The 26,498-nt window shown below is 35.4% G+C and overlaps 1 protein-coding gene across 2 annotated transcripts in view; it reads left to right on the plus strand.

Moving 5' to 3' along the window:
• The window catches only part of WRN (WRN RecQ like helicase), a 146,840-nt gene that overhangs the window by 71,412 nt on the left and 48,930 nt on the right, over nt 1-26,498 (plus strand). For both annotated transcript variants that reach the window (XM_032143574.2, XM_032143576.2), the window contains exons 18-23: nt 5,413-5,597; nt 10,229-10,403; nt 14,112-14,293; nt 18,369-18,470; nt 18,755-18,847; nt 26,203-26,344. In XM_032143574.2, coding sequence (XP_031999465.1) covers nt 5,413-5,597; nt 10,229-10,403; nt 14,112-14,293; nt 18,369-18,470; nt 18,755-18,847; nt 26,203-26,344 — 879 coding nt within the window. The remainder of the gene's footprint in view (nt 1-5,412; nt 5,598-10,228; nt 10,404-14,111; nt 14,294-18,368; nt 18,471-18,754; nt 18,848-26,202; nt 26,345-26,498) is intronic.

Consider the following 26,498-nt stretch of genomic DNA (forward strand, 5'->3'; position numbering starts at 1 on the left):
TCCACCTGCCTTGGCTTTCCAAAGTGCTGGGATTACAGATGTGAGCCACCACGTCCAGCCTACAGTTTTAAATGTCAAGTCTATACTGAGAACTCCCAAATTTTTATCTCCATCATAGACTGATATCTGCAGTATATGAGTGATCCAGTTGTTTTTGCCTCTTTGCCAGCATTTGGTGTTGTCACTATGAGTTCATTTTAGCCATTTAATAGAATATATGTACATATATATGTGTGTACACACAGGCACACATCTATGTAACTACTCAACATGCCTCTGGTGAGATGACCACAACAGGTATCTCAAACTTAACCTCTTCCTAACTGACTTCTGTGTAGCACTCCAGATCTGCTCTTTCCTCACTCTCCTCCATCTTGTTTAACAGCAGCTCCATTGGCCAAAATTTTGGAATTTTCCTCAATCTTTTCTCTTTTTCTCACACTCCACTGTTTATTTAAACAGTAAGGAAATCTCGTGAGGTCTTCAGAATGTATGCAGAATTAAATCACTTCTCTCTTGATCCCTGCCATTCCCCAGGTACAAGCCACCATCTCCTTAGAGCCTCTTGCTTTCACTCTTCCCATCCCTCATTCTGTTTCAACACAGCGTCCAGAGTGATACTTTAAAAATGAAGTCTGATAGATCATGTCTTCTGCTCAGAACCATCTAGCAGCATGCCATTTCACTCTAAATAAAGGCAAAAGTCCTTATGATGAATTACCGATCCTCATGCGATCTGGCCTTCCATTTTCCCTCTGATCTCATTCTCTACTGGTCTCCTCATTCACTGGATGCAGCCACACCACCCTCCTTGTTTTTCTTCGGACATTCCAGGCATGCTTCAGTGCCTGGGCTTTGCGCCTGTTGCTTCCTCTCCCTGAATAGGTTTCCCCCACATTATCTATAGGATGTTCTCCCCTACTTCTCTCAGATCTCTTGCATTTAGGCCTCCTGGGCCACCATATTTGAAATATCAGATTAGTTCCCCCTCCCCCATCATTCAGCATTCCTCGTAAGTCTTTGCTGTTTTAAAAATAGCACTATCACTGTCTAACTGACTGTGTTATATTTTGTTAATTTTCTGTGGGTTCTTTTTCACTAGAATATTCTTTGTAGGGAGGAGTTTTTGATTGTTTGGTTTATAAAATCTGGAACAATACCTGGCTTATAGGAGGTGCTCAATATATAATGGGGTGAATGAATGAATGAATTATGATGAGAAAGCTGAGAATCAGTAAAGTGACTTTCCAAAACAGGTAGTGGGCAGTATAGAGTTGGGCCATAAATAGCTACACCATATGACATCCTGCTAGTTTCTAAAGCAAATGATTTGAAAGAGGCATAAAATGTAATTTCTGCCCTCAGGTAGCCCATAGTTCAGTAAAAGAGTTTAGATTCATACCTATTACAGTAGAAGTAATAGCACCAAACGAAAGATGGTATTATGAATTGGTACAAATAATACAAAAGGATGAACAGTGTTAGTAGTACATGTTTAGAAGGGATTTCTGTGGTGAAAGTCACTAGGCACAGTGCACCTGGAGGACTGATTTTCGTTAATTTAGAATGGTTTAAAGTAAGCTTTTGGAAACTAGGAAGATTACTTTCTGTAATCCTTTCCTAGGCCTTTGATTCTAGAAGGAGTGTGTTAAAGGAGTTTTAAATATTTTATACAGTTCTTAAACATTTTTAAGCTTGAATTAAATCTTTTATTATGTCTGGCCATGGACGTCATTGGATCATTTTCATTTCTTGGGAGGATTAATAAAGCACATTCCTTCTGTTGGGCCTCCAGTGCAGGGAGCGTGTTGGCCGAGCAATGGCTGAGAAAATGTTTTTCCTCTGGTGTTTTCAAGAACCCTTTTTATTAGCTAAGTGGTGAGACATGCCACCTGGTGGTTATAGTACTATCATTTTTCTCACTGTTCTTGGTGCTTTTTTTCTCCTTCTGATTCCACTTATACTAGGACAACTGCTATAAACCTGGAATGTTTCACACTATATTATTTCAATAATTTCAAAAACAGCTAAGAAATCACTAAGCTGTTTGGCACAAAGATTCCTATTTGGAAGGAATCAGACAAAGTGAGTGTTGAGAAAGAACAGCCAGGCAGAAAGCTTTGCATCAGTCTGAAAGTTCTTTACATTTCAAGTAAGAGGAACTGTGAAATCCATTAAGACGTGGGGTTTTTCTATTACTTTCTCCCCAGTATCTATTACAAAGATCAGCACATAGTAGGTACTCAGTAACTATTTAGAATGAATGCATGAATGAATGAAGTATGTGTGATGTTATGGAGTACAAAGTTAGAATTAATAACATGACCTGAATTTAGAAGCGGGTGGGATACTTATACTTTTCTCAATCCGTGGGCGCTACACCACTGAAGTATATGTCTAAGATTAATTTATATTTGGTTGTTTGATTTAGCAAAACTTGCTGCCTGTTAAAAAGAAATTAAGACCTGCCAACTTAAAGAATACATTTTGTGGGCCGGGTGCGGTGGCTCACGCTTGTAATCCCAGCACTTTGGGAGGCCGAGGCGGGCGGATAATGAGGTCAGGAGATCGAGACCACGGTGAAACCCCGTCTCTACTAAAAATACAAAAAAATTAGCCGGGCGTGATGGCGGGCGCCTGTAGTCCCAGCTATTCGGAGAGGCTGAGGCAGGAGAATGGCGTGAACCCGGGAGGCGGAGCTTGCAGTGAGCCGAGATCGTGCCACTGCACTCCAGCCTGGGTGACAGAGCGAGACTCCGTCTCAAAAAAAAAAAAAAAAAAAAAAAAAAAGAAAGAAAAAGAAGAATACATTTTGTGAGTTAAGAACTAAGTGACAGTATAATTTATTACCCAAAGCAGTTTGCTTCTGAAAATTAAAGAGTTCAAGCTATTAATAATTATGCTGTGACTGCAGGCATAAACTGGGAATGTCCCAGCAAATGAGGATGTATTGTCACCCTTCTCAGCCTGCGTGTGTGTTGTTTTTAAGCCTCACTCTAGTTTATATATTTTAAATGTCATAAAATACCACATACTTATAAGAGAAAAGGTTCTGTTCATTGCTGAAGTGGAAGTTTATCATTAATTTTTAATATATTCTGTTACTTTATTTTCTAATTGTAGAAGCAACATTCTTAGCTATATCTTTCTAGAATGTTAAAGCAAAAGAGTAAATTTATAGTGATTTTCACTCTTACCAGATTGCTGGAATAGGGAATTTCTGGTAGCAAAATGGGAATTTTTAAGTTGGAAGGGTCTAACACATCATATAGCCCTCTCCATCTCATTTTTTTTGCTGAAAAAACTGAGCCCTTGCAAACGTCAGTTGCAAATCTGGGGGTAGTACTCATGTCTCTGAAGTTCTTATATAGAATTCTTTTTATTTATTTTAATAACAATATTTATAATAGTTGAAACTTTTTGAGTGCTTACTATATTTCATGCATTACGTTCAGCACTTTACATGTTTTATCTCACTTGATATTCACAATTTTATGAGATTGGCACTGTTATTGTAGCCATTTTATAGATGAGGAAACTGAAGCTTAGAGAGTTAAATAAAGAGCTCAAAATCTCACATCTAGTAAGTGGCAAAAACAGGATTTCAACTCAAGCAATCTGATTCCAAAACAGACTTTTTCCACTGTGCTGCCATTCTTTTGCCTGGTTTTTCTGTTAACTTCTTAAATATATGTCATGTTTCATGCTTACTTCCTCATTTTCTTAAATACATTACCTGCCCACTTATACATTATATTGCTTAGAAACAAACCCAACCCTCTTTTCTTATGGACTTTATCCTGAAAATTACTGTTTTTAATATGCAGTTAAACAAGTATTTTATTAGTGCATTTATATAAATTATTTAACCAAAACACTTAACTGGTGAAAGTGCTTTACTGTGAGAGTGAGAATGTGCATGTTCTAAGAACCTTTAATTTTTAAACCTCCCTTATTCTCAGCCTTATATTTGTTAAAACCTGTGTGTTAACACAGATACACCCATGTTAGGGGCTGATTAGAGAAACCAACCTCTTTATAGATTAGCTTGTTCATCTTTAAGTTGCTAGGCAGGCACTGTAAATTCAGAGAACAATCTGATTGTAAGCCACAAATCAATGAAATTAATTTTGGGGTTGCCTTTTAAAATAGTGTCACAAAATTTAAGGATAAAGAATGTACAAATTATGCCAATTATCTCGTCACATTAGTTTTGATTTAATTTTTTTAATTCGAAAAAACCTACTCTTAAACTTAATTGATTATTTTTAAATATTAGTTTGGAGATAATTTTTAATTCAGTAAAATTATAGTGATTGAAAAAGTAGTTTTTAATTTTTAATAAATTGATCTTGTTTTAATTTTGAGTCGTATTCTAGAATTGCTTCTTTGCAAATTGGTAGATTGCACATACATTTCCACTTACATACAAGATAATTGCTATAGTTGGTTTGTATAATAGATGCAGTGCATCTGAAGAGCTATTTTATGAGAATATTGTTTCCTGTATCTGTCACGAGCCAAAAAGAATATTTTTAAGAAAGTTATATTCTTGGTGATAGAACAGCTGATAATTTAGAAACAACTGTAAGACAGTCCACTTTTTCTGATTATGAAATAATACCATAGTTAAGTGTAATTTCCTGTAATAGAATAAAAATATGAGATCCAGTTTTAGGGGAGGCATGTTGTTATTGTACCTTAGAATTTCTGGAAGATGACATATTCATGCTTTTCCTGATAACTGCTGAGTCTCCTGCTTTGTCTGCCAATCCAGTCAAGAAGTCTTTGCTAGCAATCAATTAATAATGCATGTTTCATTTATACATATTTCCTATATATAGTACATTATTGATTATCTCAGTACCACTGAAGAGAGGTTATCTGGGTCATTAGAGCTTTGCTTCCAGATTTGTGAAGCCATAAACCTATATATTTAAAATAGGAGGCCAAAAAAAAAAAAAAAAAAGACCATTGCTTTATATAGTTAGATTTTCAGTGAATTGAGAGTTTATCATTTGTAATTATACATTAATCAAATATAAGGCATAATATACCCCCCTGCTTATATCAGCACCATTTCAAATGTAATGTTAAAAAATAATAAATGGAGAAGTCGATAGCTAACAAGTAGGCTTAATTTAATAAGACAAGGTAAATGGCATTTGGAAACCTCATGGATTTAACGTTTTGTTTAAATAATTTCTGATTTTTAAAAAGTAAATATTGTATCCAGAAGGCTGAGAAACAAGTTAGTAGGGAGATTTTTTCTTTGCAAAAAAATTTTACAGTTGTGTCTTTAACATTGTACCGCAAACTATTGTCTTACCAGTCTCTTTGTAAGAAAGCAATAGACATGTTGGGAATGAATGAGCTCTTTCCTTTTTAAAATATCAGTTTTACATCATTCAGGTTCCAATTGTTGCACTTACTGCTACTGCAAGTTCTTCAATCCGGGAAGACATTGTACGTTGCTTAAATTTGAGAAATCCTCAGATCACCTGTACTGGCTTTGATCGACCAAACCTGTATTTAGAAGTTAGGCGAAAAACAGGGAATATCCTTCAGGATCTGCAGCCATTTCTTGTCAAAACAAGGTAAGGATTTAATGGTTGATGAATTTTGGTAATGATTTCCTTTTTTTTTTTTTTTAACAACTTGTGTATTTTATGTTATTTATGATTTCCTTCTAATGCATATTTAACATATTTCAAATTCCACCTAGTTTTGGTTCAAGTCAAGCATGATGTTATATAATCAATTCAGTGATTGAGAATAGTCTATTTTTAAAAGCAGAAACTATTTCTCCTAATATTTTAATACCCCATTCTGTTGCTTAAACAGGGCATATACTATTTATTTTTATTTTTAAAAATCTTATTTATTTATTTATAGAGACAGGGTCTCGCTGTCGTCCAGGCTGGAGTGCAGTGGTGTGATCACAACCCACTGCAGCCTCAAACTCCTGGGTTCAAGCAGTCCTCCTGCCTCAGTCTCCCAAGTAGCTGGAACTACAAGCTTGTACCACCATGCCTGGCTAGGACATATACTCTTAATGATTGACAAGTAAACAAGCAAACATAAAATGTCTCTTTCATCTGAATTCTGTCTAGTTTACTAATTACATGACTTCAGTCTTAAGGAACTTAGAAAAGGTCATCTTACAAGTACAGTGGAGCCTGTATTGTGTTCCAAGAACGATTGTAGGTGCTTTATATAAATGATCTAATTTAATCCCTATAACTGCTCAGTAAGTTACGTATTATTTTCATTTTACTGTTGAGGAAACTGACGTTAGTACTGTTTTTCTGTTTATTTTGGTTAAAGGCATTTTAAATATATATGTTAAGAAGTTTTCAAAAGCCTTTATTTTACTTTTTATAAGACTTTATTTTACTATTTGAGACAGTGTCTTGCTCTGTCACCCAGGCTGGAGTGCAGTGGCGCGATCCCGGCTCACTACAACTTCCACCTCCTGGGTTCAAGCTATTCTCCTGCCTCAGTCTCCGAAGTAGCTAAGATTACAGGTGTGCGCCACCATGCCAGGCTAATTTTTGTGTATTTTTTAGTGGAGATAGGGTTTCACCATGGTGGCCAGGCTGATCTCGAACTCCTGACCTCAAGTGATCCACCTGTGTTGGCCTCTCAAAGTGCTGGAATTACAGGTGTTGGCCACTGTGCCTGGCCAGTTTATAATTTCAAACATTAAAATAAATGCTTCTTGTCCAATCATGGTGTCTCACACCCATAATCCCAGCACTTTGGGAGGCAGACGTCAGAGAATCACTTGAGGCCAGGAGTTCGAGACCAGCCTGGGCAACATGGTGAATCCCTGACTCTACAAAAAATACAAAAATTAGCTGGGCATGGTGGTGCATGCCTGTAGTCCCAGCTATTTGGGAGGCTGAGGTGGGAGGATCATTTGAGCCCAGGATGTTGGGGCTGCAGTGAGCTGAGATCACACCATTGTACTCTAGGCTGGATGACAGAGCAAGGCCCCATTTCAAAAAAAAAAAAAAAAAAAAAGCTGCTTCTACCAACACAAGCACAAAACAAGCATAGACAAATAGAGTTTAAAGAACATCATTGGTGTTTTCCTCTAAAGGGAAGATTGATGCTAGGCCAAGAAAATCCTGGAGTTATTCTTGAGGACCTTAAGGACTAATTTAAATGTAGGAATAATTTAAATGTAGGATTTGCTCCTGGCTTTCTTGTCCTATATTCAGAATAAAAGAAGAATGGATCGAATATATTCTGAGTGTTCTGGCCATTCTAGTGCTCTCTGAAGTGAGTACTCATTATGTTTCACTTCCCTTTCATCCTAAAGAGGAAAAGTTCTTTTGAAGAAGGCTGTTTGTCCTGGGTTAGAGTCTCCATAGTCAGATCATTATCTCCTCCTAATCTTCGATCCTGTTCAGTCTCTATGGCACTTTCCCTTATAATAACACTCTCTATGGCACTTTCCCTTATAATAACACTCTCTGTGGCACTTTCCCTTATAATAACACTCACCTTTTTAAAGCAGTTTGCCTTTTTTGTGTATAATATTGTTCTCCTGTTTTTCTGACGTCCTGGTCCTCTTATAATATCCTATGCAAATGTTTCTTTCTGTTTTTCATGTTGACTCTGCTAATTGAGGTCTTTGTTACTTTTTAGCCCAGACTATTATAATTTCCTCAACAGATATCCCCTCTCCCCAGTGCCCCTTGTTGCTTTCTGTGCAGTTTACAAATTATTGTCTGCAAACACATCCTTAAGTCTGGAATACCTTTCTGGAACTCCTTACTAGGAAATACAGACCAGACTCAGTGTAACATTCAACACTACTGAAGATCTAGGTATTTAATATGAAATTTTTTTTAAAGCAGATCAAGAAAGATTTTTGTACCCATTTTTAATCCTCCAAGAAGACTTAGGATAGCAGGAAACCATTGAGAGTCAGAACGCTTTCTACAGATCTTAGGTGAACAGAAACTTTCTTCTTCATGAGCAGTGAGGTAGAGGATAATTAAGGCTTCAGAGCATTGCCCGTTATTTCCATCTTCTTCCCTTCCTTTAATTCTTCTAAATTCCTTTAATTTGTTTATCAGTATTCACATATTTTTATCCATTGAGCTAAGGTGTTTCTTAAACTAACCCTATTTTGTTAAAGCCTTAATTATAATATATTCATAATACATTTAAGTGAGATAGATGAGCCTCTCATATAATTTAGTGGTTAGATTAGATCAGAATTTTCTCCCCTCAGAAAATTAAGAGGAAATAACAGTCTGTAGCAAATCACTTGGCAAAGCAATGACTCCTTTTGTAATAGGAATTTTTACTCTTTTGATTTATCTGTTACATAAATTCAAATTTTTACATATTTTCCACCTTTTTAAAAAAAGAGTGATATATGGTCGATATCAATTTGAACAATACTGTTGCATATAAATTGAAAAGGACTCCAATTTTCCAGTTCCGTACCTCAGTTGTGATCACTGTTGGTATTTTGGCATTTAGTTATATAGACTTCCTTTCTCTGACTCTACTACTGTGCAGGTATATAGTTGCAGTTTTTTGTTGTTGTTAAGTTGATACAGAAATAGTTGCAAACTATATCCATTATTTATGCAAAATGTTTTTTAATTTAAAGTATCTTTGCTATCTTTCCTATCTTTCCATATATTGCATTTTCTTAAGTTAGAGCATTAATATATGTAGGATATTACAATATTTAGGTTTTGGTGAGTAGTTTTCTCTTCTTTGAAAACTTGTTTTTAAAATACGATTTTTTTTTTTTTTTGACATGGAGTCTTGCTCTGTCGCCCAGGCTGTAATGCAGTGGCGGATTCTTGGCTCGCTGCAGCCTCCCCCTCCTGGGTTCCAGCGATTCTCCTGCCTCAGCCTCCTGGGTAGCTGGGATTACAGGCACATGCCACCATGCCCTGCTAATTTTTGTATTTTTAGTAGAGACGGGGTTTCATCATGTTGGCCAGGCTGGTCTTGAACTTCTGAGCTCAGGTAATCCGCCCACGTTGGCATCCCAAAGTGCTGGGATTACAGGTGTGAGCCACTGTGCTTGGCCTTAAAATAAGATTTTTATACACTAAAAAAAAAAAACTTATATTTTTTCACTCCATTAAGTAGTTTACTGTGAATTTTTGATATTGAAGCCCATTTGGTTGCTGTCAAAAATAGATTTGAGCAGACTATTCAGTATGACTCTTGTAGTGAAATTATTGCCTTTTTTCCTCTGCTTAAGTTTTCAGTGGCTTTTGTCATAGTCCTTAAAGGTTTTATAATTTTTTTAATGTTTAATTTTTAAATGTTTGCTTAATATTTCATAGTATGAGTGTAGATAATGATGAACATTTAGATGACTTTTTACTATTATAGTGTTGCAGTGAATATTTGTTTACATTTGTCTTTTGGCCAATAAGCAAATATTTTTGTAAATTAGAATCCTAAAATTGAAATTGGATCAGAAGTTATATACATTTGAAATTGATTAACTTTTCCTAAATCTAAAATAGTATAGTCTTTTTTATATTGTCAGCATAAATGAATGCACTTATGTAAATTAATATTTTTAGGCGTTAAGTAAAATGTTCTATGGAAATTGAACATTTAAATTGTTTATACTTCTATGGAAATTGTTTACACTTTTAATAAAGAAGCACAAGTTTCTACAAAATACATTCTAATAGATGTTTTCTATAACATTCAGTCTCAAGATTACTAGTAAATACTTCTTTGAACTGTAAAAGGAATCTTTCAATATTATAAGAAAGCTCTTGCTTTAGTAAACATTTAGAAACTCAACTTTATTACCATAAGCGAGAATAAGAACAGTGTAACAAATTTTATGCATACCCCTTTGTAAACCCTCACTAGACTGATTGTTAATCTGGTGCCTTGCATTCCCCAAAGTATTTGTATCTGTTGTTTATAAGTTTTTATCAAGGTTTCAGCTAAAACAAATAAATTTGTCTCTGGTTTTAGCTTTAATTTGAACTGAAAGTCAAAACTGAGTTTTGGGGACTTCACACAATTCATTTGGACATTTGATTCTCCATAATGTTTTAAATTTTCATGCACTTAAATATATCATTATTTTTGATAGGCTTTCTTCCTTTAGTCTTTTCTTTAGAAAGTAGAAAGGAAGAATTAAATAAGATAAAACCAAACTGGTCTGAAGCATGTATACAGTATATATATTTGCTCTTTTGTTCTTCTTTTTCTTTAGTTCCCACTGGGAATTTAAAGGTCCGACAATCATCTACTGTCCTTCTAGAAAAATGACGCAACAAGTTACAGATGAACTTAGGAAACTGAATCTATCCTGTGGAACATACCATGCGGGCATGAGTTTTCGCACAAGGAAAGACATTCATCATAGGTTTGTGAGAGATGAAATTCAGGTATAAGGATCAATCATCATTGCTCTCCGTTGCTCATAGTGGAAGTAGATATTTCTCAAATGTTTATTTACCAGATCTTTATTGAATACTTCCTTTGTGTTGAACATAAAGCAGTCCCTCTGATAAATGTGGGAGAACAAACTTGCAGATTAGTATAAATAGCAATCTGTACGTAGTGCTTAGGTGCACAGAGGAGGGAGGAATAGCTCTGTCAAGGTAGTTGTGTAATGGGGGTGGTCCATCCAGGAAAATTCAATTAGAGTCCAAACATGTAAATAGAAGTTTTTCAAGTATGCCAGGCCAGTAAGTGATGAGGAAAAAGGAATTGGTTGTAGAATTCCAGGAAGAAGGACTAGCAGGTACAAAGACACTTTGATATGAGAACACATACTGGGTTCAGGAAATGGGACTGGTATGGAATGGTTGGAGGGAAAGAGAATGTGGGGTAGGAATGGCACAAAGTATGGACAAAGAGGCAGGGTGGAACCATTAGAGACTTGAGAGAACAGTTGAATGGGTTGGTTGGCCAGGTTATAGATGGCTTTAAAACTTGCAAAGAAGCAGTCTGGGCTTGGTATCATATACCTGTTAGTTTTCTCTGACTACTTTAGCCTTAGAATTTTTAGTTTAGATACAATTTTATGTAATAGGTAAAACGGATTAAAGTAGAATAACTCTGGCTGAAGTTAATGTGAGGGAAAAGGAGGTCCAAGAATCTCTAGACCTTGAAGACACTCCCTGTTGGGGTCTTATAATCCTTGGAGTGCCGCAGAATCATTTGAAAACCATCATGATGTACTACTCTGTGTTTTTAAACAAGATAATAGGATTATAGAAACATTAGACTGGCAGCAATAAGTTGGATTGATTTGAAGAAGAGAAACTGAAGAAGGGAAAGGGTATTGATGCAGCTATTGTGAAATTCTACAGTTGAGATTCCTGTCCTGATTGGACTGGCTCAGTGGGTGTCATAGAGGATTTATTTGGGAGAGTTTAAGTTCAAGGCACATGAGTAGGTTTAAGTCAACAACTTGACACTGTCAACATGAAATCCGCACTCGGTCACTATAAGTCCAGGGAAGAGCCCTCCCCTGAAGTTAGGAATTTAACTTCAGCTCTCACATTTTCTGTCCCACTGGTCATCCATTTCTTCTCTATCCATCTCTCTTTCTGATATCTAGTTGTTATCAATGTTGTTGAAAAGCTTAAGTATGATTCATATTCACTGTCTATAAATTTCACTACACATAGTCATGCTGTAATGCATACCCGCCTGAAAGCATCTACTCTCTCTTTCCCTTCTTTCCAAAGATAGGAATACCATTCACAGCTGTTTAGAATAGAAATTTTATCCAAATTCTTTGGTGTTTATATTTTTGTTCTGTTATTTCAGTGTCTTGAATATTGTCAAATAACATTTATTAGCTGCTACTGCTACTACTGAATCTTAATAATCAGTCTTCAAGCCATTAACTGACCAATGGTTTCTTCTATCTTAATGTATTAGTAATTATTCATTTAGAGTAAAACATCTCCCAGAACATGAAAGAGTACAAACTTTATTCATGTTACGTTGTGACAGGAGACTTTGTTGGATGTGCCTGATTTTCCTGCCAATACACAGCTTCATTAAAACAGTAATGCTTTGAAATATGGCTTAGGAAACTTCACAATGATCATTAATTACACCTAATTTCTGGAAGAGTATATACATGTATGTGTTGCGGTATTCTTCCTTTCTATGGCAGGATGTCACAAATTTTTATCCACATTATGAAAATTTAAAAATTGATACTGGTTTTTTCTCCCTACATTGATATCAGATATTCTGTTTTATCTGACAGCTGGCCCAATATACTCCTACTTTGCCATTATAAAGAATTCAAAAGCTTCATATTTGCATTGAAAGTTCTCAAACACTTTGTAAAGATGATGAAAATATGTTTCATCATCTATGTAGAATAGTCAGGTGTTCTTGCAATTGATTACTTGCTACCGAGAATTGAATACCTACTGAGTGCATAATGTATAGAATTCTAGATATTCACTTTGGTGTGTTTTTACAGTTGTTATATACATTAGTGTGGGCTCTAAAAGTGGAGGTGACAGCTGTAGCTCTTAATGTCTTACATTGAGTGATGTTTAGAATCTTAAATTTTCTTTTGTAATTTTAGAAAAAAGTATACTTTTCTTTCTTATTTTTATAACCAGATCCAACCACATTTGCATGTAGATAGGCATTTTTAGTCTTGACCATTCATTTTTACTTTTAATCCTCACTTTTATTAGTTTTGTATCTTTTTGTATTTCATTTCCCCTTTCAAGATGCCTTGAGTCCTTTCTTTTTACGAACGATGTTGTGAATAAGTTATTTGATAAAATATCTTTACACCTGAGAGTTTATAAGGATAGTTTGAAAATCATGTCTGTAAAATAGGTTGATCTCACCTAAAAATAATATCATATAATTAAAATTAGAATTATTATTGTGTTGCTTTTGACTCTTACATATAGCAAAAAATTGCTGAGTCTTACTCAGCCAGAGCTTTTACTTAGTATGATATTCATTCCTATATTTACTTTTTTCTCACCTTTCTCATACTTTCTTTTACTTACTCAGCATTTTCCTCCTTTCCTCCCTCCTTTCCTTTCTTCTTTCCTTCTTTTCTCTTCCTTTCGTATTCCTGGTCCATCTTAGCATGTAGTCTTTATGAAATGGCATGCAGATAGGTCTACTGTTCTTACAGTAAAAAGTTTCAAGGCCTCATGTCTTTCCCACTTCTGTTTCCCATTCACAACCTTTTTAGCTGATTCTTTTGGTACTTTACTACTATATCTTGCCATAGTTTACGTACATGGCTCCTACTTAATTTTTTGTTTATTTGTGTATTAGTTGTAGGCATTATTTATCGACTCCTCTCTCTGAAAGATGAAAGGTTAGCTCTCTTTCACATTCTTTACTGCCCTTTTTTCTTACCTTGTCCGTGTATTTCTAACCCCCTTTCCTCCTAATATGTTTATGTCATAATTTTGGCTAGATTAGTGTATACGATTTACATAATTATTACTCTGTAAATGCTTTTTATGATCTCTGAGCCATGTAGTATATTATGGCTATTTTTCTTTCTTACCTATTTGTATTTTTATTGTTATTACCTAAAAAAAAATTTTCTATGTCTTATCACTAATTCTTCCCTAAAATGTCCCACAGTTGTGTAAACTTACCTCAGTATATTCATAGATATGAGACATCCTATCAATTTTACCCTCTTAAAGATGCAGAGATAATGCATCATGTTTCATCCCACCATCTTTAATGAGAAGCTTCCATCTTAGATTAATATTAGAGAATGTTAAGATACTCTGCAATCAGGTAAGGACGCTTGAAACTTCATTATAATGCAAAAGTTTTCTTTAACACAATAAATATTTTGAGCCTCTTTTGTGTCTTGTATTCATAGGAGTTCAGATAGACCACTTTATTTACTATTTTTTATAGAGAGTGAACAGAAATCCCATTTCTAGTCACCAGTCCTTAATCTGCTAGTCGGGCAGATCATCTATAAATGATTGGTTGAAATAACATTAAATTCCACTTTGTGCCAGGGACTTAAGTTAATGAACAAATTATTGTTACAAAAAGGTATAAATGTAAGGTTTTCATTCTACTAAATATGTTTGTCAAACTGTGTTGTGATTTATTCTCAGTGTGTCATAGCTACCATAGCTTTTGGAATGGGCATTAATAAAGCTGACATTCGCCAAGTCATTCACTATGGTGCTCCTAAGGAAATGGAATCATATTATCAGGAGATTGGTAGAGCTGGTCGTGATGGACTTCAAAGTTCTTGTCACGTCCTCTGGGCTCCTGCAGACATTAACGTAAATAGGTAAAAAAAAATTTATTGTTTTTACGCTTGCAGATTTCTTTCTTTCTTTCCATATAAACCTCGAAAGTGTTTGAGGCTATTTCCAGTATCCCAAGTAATTTGTGAGTGCATTTAAAGTAAAAAAAAAAAAAAAAAAAACAAAGAAAAAGAAAACCTCCCCAAATCCAGAGGACATGTAAGAAGAACATTTGTGGTAAGAGTTGCCACTTGGAGATGAGCTAATTTCAGCATGCCTTAGTTAGTGTGAGGAATTAACTAAATCAGGACAGTACTTGGGCCTGTCACAGAGATCCTATGGAATACTTAGCTACCATTGTGCATTAATGAACAGGTTCTTTTCCTCTCCTCAGATCCTGTCAAGTTGCGATGTCTTCAGCCATAGTTACTTCAACTACCACTGATTTTGTTACTGATTCTTCCTTCCCATGCTACAGTGGTGATTATTCCAGAGGATTTCTCTCAGTCCCTATTTGACTCTTGTTACTATTTGTTTTCTTGGTTAGTTCCATGAGACTATGCCAGTTCTCCTTGACTGTGTATGAATCATTGTGTTGCACTGTACTGATAGACTGCTGTAAGTCAATATTAAGTGTTCAGTATCTAAGTGCAGGAGAACCATTCTACTTAAGTACTCAACAAGTAGTTTGGTGGCACTTAAATTCTATGAGATTTTTTGTTGTAAAGGAAAACATTATCTTGCAAAGATTTCGGGGCAGCATTTACCAATACTTTGTTCCTTCATCTGTAGGAAAAAGAATCTCAGGAGAAAAACCTATACATGGTAATCAATGGGGCTGCCAAGCTGATGAAGTATTTTCAGAGTACACCTTTGTGTAGCTGAATAAATTGAGATCTTAAATGGACATATTAGCTCATTTTAGTAAAATGATAAGAGAGTGCCTCCCACTACAGTTTTTGTTTTTATGCATCATTAAACAATGTGTTTTTGAGTGTCCACTGTGTTCCATGAACTATGCTATGTGTGGGAGATATAATAGTAAAGAAAAGCAAAGTACCTGCTTCCATAGAATTTGGTATAATGGGAATGGTAATTCTTTAGAGAATCACATAACTATGGATACATAGGCTTCATTTTACTGTTCTCCTTTTGTGTTTGAAAATGTCAACAATCAAAATTTTTTAAAAAAGGAATCATGCAACATATTTAAAATTATAACTGTGTTTAGTGTAATGAAGGGAAATTGCATTGAGTAGTAAGAATATGTAATGGTGTGTGGTATTTCCCAAGTTAAAAAAGTCAGATAAGGCTTCCTTGTGGAAGTGATAGTTCAAATCTGAAAGAAGAATAGGAATTAATTAGGTAAAAATGTTTGATGCAAATTTTAAGATTTTCCTTCTGAGTAGTCAGTAGCTTTTCCTTCTTAACATAGAAGATGACAAAACCATCCTTTTTTTGTACGTAACAATTCTTGTTTTCCTTTAGACAGTTGTATCTGTCAAGCTTCTTATGATCTAATTTAAATAATTGGGATAGAACATAGCTGTACATGTTACTATTAAATATGGAATATATCAAGCATAAGTTGATTCCTACCAGTTCTGATTTTATTTGTGTATTTTGTTAAAGGTACTGAGGACGTTAATATCCAGTTTTATATTGTGCATTTGAAGGTTCATCAATAAATACAATTCTTGTTTCTCTGGGTCTTAAAAGATATTTTAAATGGTTATCTCATTAAGATTTAACAGGAAATAACAGTGATTCAAATCAAATAGTGGTGCCAGAAACCCATACTTGAATTTTGGGTACAGACAGGTTACCCTTTGCATCAATCCTGAGGAAACTAAAACTATAGGATTAATCAGGATAAAAAAGAATTGAGCAAGGATTCAGGAGGGATCTGTATCATCCCGGTGACAACCCTCTTCTAGAAAAAACTAGAAAGTCTAAGAATAAATGAAGTTGCTGGTTCTCACCTGGAAAGGTCAGTTACTTACAAAATTTTTAGAGTCTATCTTATGCCGTAATTCTGTCACTGAGAGAAGAAACTTGTCCAGTCATCATGTAATCTTCATGTAAATTTATATTTTTAATTGCAGAATTCATACCACAGGCAAAGTCCCAATGTCTGCATTTGCTGTTACCTTAAATAGCCAAACCCCAAAGTTATTGTAATCTTTTTTTAAGAGAGAATAATTCGCAAAATAATCTCAGTCCAATAGATCTTTCAGTGGATCCAAGTGATTTCCATGAATGGTTTAGGATTTTTTTAATTTTCAAATTGTTTTTATTCTGTGGAATACAGGACTTATTTTTGTAGTCCCAAAAGAAGAATAAATATTTATTTATTTGCCATTAAGAGTTGTAGTTTTGTTTTCTCAAATTTGTCCTGACACTGATGAGATTAGTTAAATGTAGGTCATCTGAACCAAATACAAAGAAGGACCGAGTTCAGAGAGTGTGGGCGTTTGTTTTCTTGTTTTTTTTTTTCTATAGGAGGGGAACAAGGTAAACTAAACAAACAAAATAAAGCAAAAAAGAACTGATTTTTATCCCTTGAGGTAGAAAGAATGAGATTACAGTGGGCCCCCTTATCTGCATTTTCACTTTCTATGTTTTAGTTACTCACAACCACGTCCAAAATATTAAATAGAAAATCCCAGAAATAATTCATAAATTTTAAATCAGTGGTGGCTTTGAGTACTGTAATGAAATTTTGTGCCATCCCACTCAGTTGGCCTCGACTCCCTTAGAATCATCCCTTTGTCCAGCGCATTCACATTGTGTTTACTCCCTGTCTGTTAGTCACTTGTTGCAGTATCGCAGTGCTTGTGTTCAAGTAACGCTTATTTTACTTAAGAATGGCCCCAAAGCACAAGAGTACTGTGCCTACATTTATAAATTAAACCTTTCATAGGTACATATCTATAGGAAAAAACATAATACATACAGGATTTGGTACTATTCTGCGGCTTCAGGCATCCACTGGAGGTCTTGGAATGTATCCCTTGTGGATAAGGAGGAACTGTATATGGTTAACCTAGGAGCTAGAGTCAACAGTTGGAAGAGACTTTGGGGATAATTACATGGAAGAGCATGGTGGCTGGTGGTTTCAGATGACAAGAATGTTTTTGAATAACGGATCATTTGTGTCTTCAGACTTTCCAGAACTCCTTGAGAATTATGCAGAGGTATTTAATCAGTCAGAAGGTTGAATAGTCAAATTTTTAGTGAGTGAAGTCTATTTTGATGAGGATTTTACTAATGCTGTCCCTTAGATATTATAAGTAAATCATTGTTTTCTTTTGAAATATCTGAAACCTAGTTAACACGGACTTTTATTTATTCTTGCAAAGATACGCAAAGCTAATTGGGAGATTGTCGTCATCTGATATTTGATATTCATGGGCTTTCTTCACAGAAGACTAGAAATTAACAGAGTCACGATGAATTATGGCTGCATTGACTTTAGAAAACAAACACCTCTTTAATGTTATTTAACAATTTTGAATAAATTTGATATGGCAGACAAATCAGTTATAATTGATTGAAAAATGAACTTAATTCTAATACTTGACTGGTGTTCCATAATAACCCATAATACTAAGAGACAGTTTTGGAGGGCGAGAAGTCCTGAAGAGCAGATAGAGATAAAGGCTCAAATTTGAGCTTCTTTCAGTATTCCTTACATCAGTGCTTTTAGTTTCTTATACAAAATAAATTAAAGAATAACCTTTTTACTGGGAAAAGGTAAAAATTAATAAATTGTAGAAGCCTTGTTTGAAGCCAAAAAGTGTGTGACATGTAAATTGAAATGAAAAACCTTAGCGTTTATGATACTTTTTCAAAGCAGCTAAAGAATTGATACTTGGACACAGGAAGAATTTTTTTCAAAAGCAATTTTTATAAAATCAGAAAAATGTTTACTTCTTGTTGGGGGCATTGACTGGAAAGGAATACAACAGAACTTTCTGAGATGCTAGAAATGTTTTTTATCTTGATGGGGTGTGGGTTTTGTAGATAATGAAAAATAAACAGTAAAAAAAAATAAATAAAAAGTAAGAAAGTTGCCAATACAGTTTTACATATTCCTGTGATGTTTTTAATCGACAGGCACCTTCTTACTGAGATACGTAATGAGAAGTTTCGATTATACAAATTAAAGATGATGGCAAAGATGGAAAAATATCTTCATTCTAGCAGATGTAGGAGACAGTATGTATTATTTATTTTATGCCAATAATATGGATTTATGGATGATGCTTTTTTAAGAAAACAATTTGGCTAAATAATTATCAGTATTTTGAAAAAATATTTTGTTGCTGTTACATGTGTGCTGAATTTTTAAGGCTAACTTCTTTGTGTCTGAGTAAGCTGAAGTCAAATAATGAGGTCCCAAGTGAATCAATTAATGATTATTTTACCTCATTATTTTCAGGAATGAACTTAACATATACGTTTCTGTTCTTTTATTTAATTTAAAATTTTGTCTTGGGTAGAATCATCTTGTCTCATTTTGAGGACAAACAAGTACAAAAAGCCTCCTTGGGAATTATGGGAACTGAAAAATGCTGTGATAATTGCAGGTCCAGGTAAAGATTTCTTATTATAGATGGACATTCTAAAAGTCTTTCTTTCTCTTCCTATTCATGTTTAATTGAATTTTTGTTGAATGATAAGTATTTCAGTTTTTTAAACAAAACGATGAATGTATTTAGATATGAGAAAGCAAACAATATTAAAGTATTTTGCTTAAAAAGTAGATAAAGCAATAAAATAGTAGCCCTAAATCTAAACATATCAATAGTTATATTAAATGTAAATGATCTAAAATATTATTTAAAGGTGTAAATGGTAAGAATTGGTTTAAAAACATGACCCTGTTCTATATGTTGTCCACAAGAAATCCACTATAATTATATAGATAGGTTTAAAAAAGAATGAAACATTACATTCCATGAAAACATTAATCAAAAGGAAGCTGGAGTTGTTACTTTAATATCAGACAATGGAGACTTTGGAGCAAAGAATATTATCAGGATAAAGAAGAATATTATATGATGTAAAAGAATCATTTCACCAATGTATCATTCAGGGTTCACCAGAGAAACAGGACCACTGATATTATGGATATATATGTATATATATATATATATGGGGAGGGCGAGGAAGAACAAATATGGGGAGAGAGGGATGAGGGGACTGATTTTGAAGAATTAGCTCACGAAATTGTGGGGGTTGGCAAGTCTGAAATTTGTAGAGCAGGTCAATAGGCTGGAAACTCAGGCAAGAGGTGATGTTACAGTCTTGAGGCAGAATTTCTTCTCCAGCAAACCTAGTTTTTGCCCTTTAGTCCTGCCACTGAGTGGATGAGGCCCACCCACATTATTGACAGTAATCTCCTATACTTAAAGTCAACTGATTATAAATGTTAATCACATCAACAAAATATTTTACAGCAACATCTAGATTAGTGTTTGACCAAACAACTGAGCATCATAGGCTAGCCAGGTTGATGCATAATATTAATCATCACAACCAAGAAGACATCATCCTAAATATATATATATCCACATATATATGTAGATATATATATATCTGCTTAACAAAAAGACTGACAGAACTGAAAGGAGAAATAGAGAAACCTACAGTTACATTTGGTGACTTCCAACATATCTCAATAATCAATAAAACTGATAGACCAAAAAGTCAGTAAGAAGATAGAAGAAATGAACAGGACTATCAACATGCTGGATCTCATTGACTTTTTTAGAACATTCTACCCAACAACAGTAGAGTACACATTCTTTTCAAGTGCAGATGCAATATTCATGAACATGGATCATATTCAGAGTCATAAAACAAACCCTAACAAATTTAAGAATCTTGTATTTGTATATTTTTTGACTAGAATGGAATTAAACTAGAAAGCAATAACAGAAAGGTAACAGAAAAGTTTCTAAACCTTAGAAACCTTAGAAATTAAATAACACACTTATAAATAAATCTGTGAGTCAAAGAGGAAGTTTCAAGGCAAATCAGAAAATGTTTTGAACTGAATGAAATGAAAATACAAAATGTGTGAGATGCAGCTAATGCAATACTGAGAAGGAAATTTATAGTATTAAATACCTATATTATAAAAGAAGAAATGTCTCAAATCAATACCTAAGCTTACATCTTAAGCAACAAGCAAATAAGAGCAAAATAAATCCAAATGAATCAAACAGAAGGAAATAAAGAACATAGGTCAATGAATAGAAAAGCTATGGTCATACCACTGCTGTCCAGCCTGGGTGACAGAGTGAGACCCTAGGTCAAAAAAAATTAAAAAACAAACAAAGCAGCATGCAGCATTCATTGTCAGTGAATAGAAAATGGAAAAACAATAGAGAAAATCAATGAACTCAAAAGCTCATTCTGTGTAAAGATCAACAAAATTGATACAAACTTCTAACAAGACTGACAGGAAGAGAAAAGACACAGGAGACCAATACCAGGAATGAAAGAGGGAATTTCACTACAGACCCCCCAGGTATTACTAGGGATGATAAGGGAACACTATGAACAACTCAGAACATAACTTTAATAATTTAGATGAAATGGATCAATTTCTTGATAATCTCAAGCTAATTAAACTTACAGTGAATTAGATAACCTGCATAGTGTTACAACCATTAGAGGGATTTAATTCTATGTTAAAAATCTCTGAAAATAAAATTCCCTAGCTCAAAGAGTTTCAATGACAAATTCTACCAAACATTTAGAAGACAAAATAATACCAGTTCTATAGCGTGATCCCATTTATATAATAGTCTTTGAAACATAAAACTATACTAGAGGGATGAAGAAAAGATCAGTGGTTATTAGAGATTGGGGGAGGGAGAAGGTATGATTCCAAAGGATAATACAAGACAGTATTTTGGAGTGATAGATTTATCATGCCCTGATTGTGATGGGAGTTAGATGAATCTATGGATATCTTAAAATTTGTAGAACTTTACACATACATACAACCAATTTGCCTATGTTAATTGAAAAAATAAAAACAAATTATTTACCTGGTTGCGTTAGCTACATACCTAAGTTCAATAGCTGCATTATTGTAAGACAAAAGAAGCATTATTAAGGATGGAGTTTTTCTCTGTGTAATGGCAAATAGTTCCTTCACTAAGAAGATAGAATTGTTCTATGCACCTTTAAAAAAAAACAAAAACAACAACAAAAAAACACAACCAACAAACAGTAACTTGCCTGGTGCGGTGGCTCACACTTGTAGTATCAGCACTTTGGGAGGCTGAGGTGGGAGGATCACTTGAGACCAGGATTTTTAAGACTAGTCTGGGCAAAAAACCGAGACTGTGTCTCTACAAAAGTAAAAAATAAATTAAAAAAATTAGCTAGGCATAGCGTCCTGTGCCTCTAGTCCCAGCTACTATGGAGGCTGAGGTGGAAAGATCGCTTGAGCCTGGAAAGTCAAGACTGCAGCTGCAGTGAGCCGTGATGGCACCACTACACTCCAGGCTGGGCGTCAGAGTCAGACTCTGTCTCACATAAAAAAAAAAATGAATAATAATAACAACAATAATAAAAACTAGTCTGGGCGTCATGGCTCACACCTGTAGTCCTAGCCCTTTGGAAGGCTGAGGCAGGAGGATTGCTCGAACCCAAGACTTTGAGAACAGTCTGGGCAACATAGCAAGACTCCTCTCTATTTAAAAAAAAAAACAAACAAAAATCCAGCAAATACATAAAGCACAAAGCTGACAGAAGAGGTGGAGAAATCAACAAATCCACCATATAAGTGGGAGAATTTGATGTAATTTTTAGTTATTGGTAGGGTAAAGAATCCAAAAATTAGTACACTATAGAAAATTTGGTCAACATAGTAATAAGTTTGATTTATCAGATACATAGTATATAGAGCCCTAGACCAAGCAACTGTAGCAGTGTATCTCAAGTATTTTTACTTCATGACCCACATAGCAAATGATATGTGTATGTAACACACTGGACTAATTGTCAGAGTTCAGTTTCTGTCCAAAACCCTAAGATCTGCAGTGATTAACCTTTCAGCACTCTTACAACTCACTTGTTTATAGCACACTGATTGAGAAGCACTGAAAGACTTCATTCCTCAAACATACATGGAATATTTCTAAAAACTATGTATTGGGCTGGGTGTGGTGGCTCACGCCTGTAATCCCAGCACTTTGGGAGGCCGAGGTGGGCGGATCCCGAGGTCAGGAGATCAAGACCATCGTGGCTAACATGGTGAAACCCAGTCTCTACTAAAAATACAAAAAATTAGCCAGGCGTAGTGGCGGGTGCCTGTAGTCCCACTACTCGGGAGGCTGAGGCAGGAGAATGGTGTGAACCTGGGAGGCGGAGCTTGCAGTGAGCCGAGATTGCACCACTGCACTCCAGCCTGGGCAACAGAGCGAGACTGTCTCAAAAAACCCAACCAAACAAAAAAACTAAACAAACAAAAAAACAAAAAAAAACTATATATTAGAGCATGGGTTGGCAAACTATGGCCTGTAGGCCAAATCTGCATGCCGTTTTTTGTTGTTTTTTTTTTAATTTTTTTTTGACATTGGGTCTCACTGTCACACAGGCTGTATGACCATAGCTCACTGTAACCTCAAATTCCTGGACTCAAGCAATTCTCTCGCCTCAGCTTCCCAAGTAGCTACAGGCACGCACTACTTGGCCCAGTTAATTAAAAAAATTTTTTTTTTTTGGTAGAGACAGAGTCTCAGTATGTTGCCCAGGCTGGTTTTCAAACTCCTTCCCTCAATCAGTCCTCCTACCTCAGCCTCCTAAAGTGCTGGGATTATAGGCATGAGCCATCACGCTTGACTAATGTTTTTGTAAATAAAGTTTTCTCAGAACAGAGCCATGCCTTTTGTTTATGTGTTATGTAGGGCTGCTTGAGTTAAGTAGTTGGCACAAAGCCTATCATGGCCCATAAAGCCTGAAATACTTACTCTCTGGTCCTTTATAGAAAGTGTTTTCTGACCCTGTACTAGACTAGCTTGTCTCAAAATTCTTCAGTGAATTTGGAAGTTTTCTCACCACACTTTCTGACCATAATGCACTTGACTTAGAAATAAATAAGGGGATAAACAACAAAATTCTCATGCATTTGGAAATTAAAAATAACAATTCATATTCAAAGAAAGCAACTGGAAATTAAAAGAAAATTTAAACCTACAGATAACTACATTAATATGCATTAACACTTTTAGAACTTAGGGATAGTTACAATGATATACATTAAAACTGGTAAGAGGCTGGATACGTTGGCTCACGCCTGTAATCCCAGCACTTTGGGAAGCCGAGGCTGGGGGATCACGAGGTCAAGAGATTGAAACCATCCTGGCCAACATGGTGAAACCCCGTCTCTACTAAAAATACAAAAATTAGCTGGGCATGGTGGCATGTGCCTGTAGTCCCAGCTACTTGGGAGGCTAAGGCAGAAGAATCGCTTGAACCTGGGAGACGGAGGTTTCCATGAGCCGAGATTGGGCCACTGCACTCCAGCCTGGCGACAGAGCGACACTCTGTCTCAAAAACAAAAACAAAAACAAAAAACTAGTAAGAGGGCCCAGTGGCTCACACCTGTCATTGTAGCTCTTTGGGAGACTGAGGAGAGAGGATCAGTTGAGGCCAGGGGTTCAAGACCAGTCTGGGCAACATAATGAGACCCCATCTCTACAAAATTTTAACAACAACAACAAAAAAAAAAACTGGTAAGAGGCAACATGAATAGTACTTTGTGGGAGTTTGATAGCTTGAAATACTCATAATAGAAAAGAAAAGTAATCAGCTAAGCATCTCACTAAAGAGATTAGGAGAATAAACCTAAGCATAGTTTTTTTTCCCCAAACATTATTATATTTGGAATATTGAATGCATTCTTATTGCTATTTCAAAGATACTTACTCTAAGGAAAGCAATTGAATTAGGTAGTTGAACTCTATAGCAGATTTTCTTTAATGAGTCCTTTTGTTCTCAACCTACTTAAATAATTCTCATTTGAATTTATGATAATTTTAGATCTACCCAAAAGTTGACTTAGGAATTTAACTTCTAAATCTACTCAAATGAAAGGTTTATAATCTTTGTGTCATATTTTACAGTCATTAGCATTTAACAATTTATAGCATAGGATTTGGGTTTTTTTTTTTTTTTCATTTTAAAGAAGAAGTTTATTTAAACAAGACACTTGACTAAGGGAAAACTATCTTGGAGTTATTATTACTAATTTATTTCTACTTAAAGACAGATTGCCCCACAAGTAACAGTTACATAAAAACAGTTGTAAAATTGTCCTTAGTTTTACAATGATAAATGAAAAACATTAAAATTATCTAATTGAACAAGGTATGCAAGGATTTTTATATTGTTTTTTGCTAAAACCGTGACAGCATAATAACATCCTGGAGTATAAAGATAAGAGCTGAATGAGCAGGCCACTAGGGGACAAAGGGAGTCTTTTCACAGAACCAGTGCTTCTTTTCCCCACCCCATCTCCATTGAGGTCAATCTAAACATATTATTGGCCATTTAGTTAAAAAAAGAAAGAAAAGAAAAGCAATATGCCTGTGGACATACACCAGTTACTTTCTGTGCAATAAAAGACTGAGGAAGGGGAAAATGAAAGAATAGAGAAAACTGTGTAGTCAGGATGTGGTGGAACCAAATTGCAACTTTCTTTTTTTTTTTTTTTTTTTGAGACAGTTTTGCTGTCGTCACCCAGGCTGGAGTGTAGTAGTGGCCCAATCTCGGCTCACTGCAACCTCTGCCTCTCAGGTTCAAGGCATTCTCCTGCCTCAGCCTTCTGAGTAGCTGGGATTACAGGTGCATGCCACCATGCCCGGCTAATTTTTGTATTTTTACTAGAGATGGGTTTTCACCGTGTTGGCCAGGCTGGTCTTGAACGCCTGACCTCAAGTGATCCACCCGCCTCGGCCTCCCAAAGTGCTGGGATTACAGGTGTGAGCCACTGCGCCTGGCCAAACTGTAGCTTTCTAATTGAGACTGTATTCTTGGTCTGGAAGAGTAGAGTTCTGCAGTAAAGTAGCAGGTCCCCCTTTTAGTAGACATCTCCATATCAGCTGCTGGAACACATCAGTTTTATCTTAAGCCTCACTTCCAAATGTGCAGATGTGTCTGGTTCATTGATTGGCTGCCTGTCAAATTGAAACCTGATCTGCCTCATTGACAAACCGTGTCCCTTACAATAGGCTTTCATTGGTTTACTAAGTGGTGTGGTGCGTGACTCTTCATCTTAAACTGCACCACAGTTTAAGATGAACCTTCAAATGAACATTTTCCTTGTTCTCAGTCTTGACTCCTTCCTTGGGCTTTCTGTGGACCCTGGTGAGTTTGGCAGCCTCCTCAGCTGCTGCTTCACAAAAGAGTTACCAGGTCTGCCCCGAATGAGTGAGCCCCTAAACAGGACCAGGAGTGGCAGAAGAAAGAGGCAGCAACTGAGATGTGTTTTTTCTAAGCTGAAAGGCTTTTTTTTTTTTTTGCAAAAAATCTTTTTTTGCAACACACCTTTAACACTAAAGTCCAATATTTATATAATTGGTCAAGTAAGTGGAGCTGTTCTAGCTATCAATACAGCAACTCTGCTTGCTTGTCCTATTATTAACATTATTCCTTTCTGTAGTCTGAGGCGCCACCCATGAAACTTGCTTCTAGGGTACTAGGATTGAGAACCATCAACGTAACATATCTGTTATGCTATAATAGTTTATTTTTCATATTTTAGATACTTTACATACTCAGGTATAATGAACTTTATTCGTAGCTTCTGAAGTAGTTGGCACATTTGAGATATTTTTTACTTGGCTAATTGTTATGCCAAATCTTTTGATTTCTAAAGATACACGCCTTGGCTAAGCTTTCTTCAAATGTTATTATTTTTATTTAGATTGGATCATTGCTATTCCATGGATGACTCAGAGGATACATCCTGGGACTTTGGTCCACAAGCATTTCAGCTTTTGTCTGCTGTGGACATCTTAGGGGGAAAATTTGGAATTGGGCTTCCAATTTTATTTCTCCGAGGATCTGTAAGTGTATCTGTGAATTCCCTTCATAGATCTTCCTTTACTTCTATTACACTTTTCTTCAGAGATTTGCAGTATTATGATTGTAACTTTGACTTCAGTTGGGTGACTAGGAACTCAATAGAGTCTTACTAAGTTCCAGGTAAATACTACATTC

Source organism: Hylobates moloch, unplaced genomic scaffold, assembly GCF_009828535.3.
Source record: "Hylobates moloch isolate HMO894 unplaced genomic scaffold, HMol_V3 SCAFFOLD_22, whole genome shotgun sequence".
Taxonomy (NCBI): domain Eukaryota; kingdom Metazoa; phylum Chordata; class Mammalia; order Primates; family Hylobatidae; genus Hylobates; species Hylobates moloch.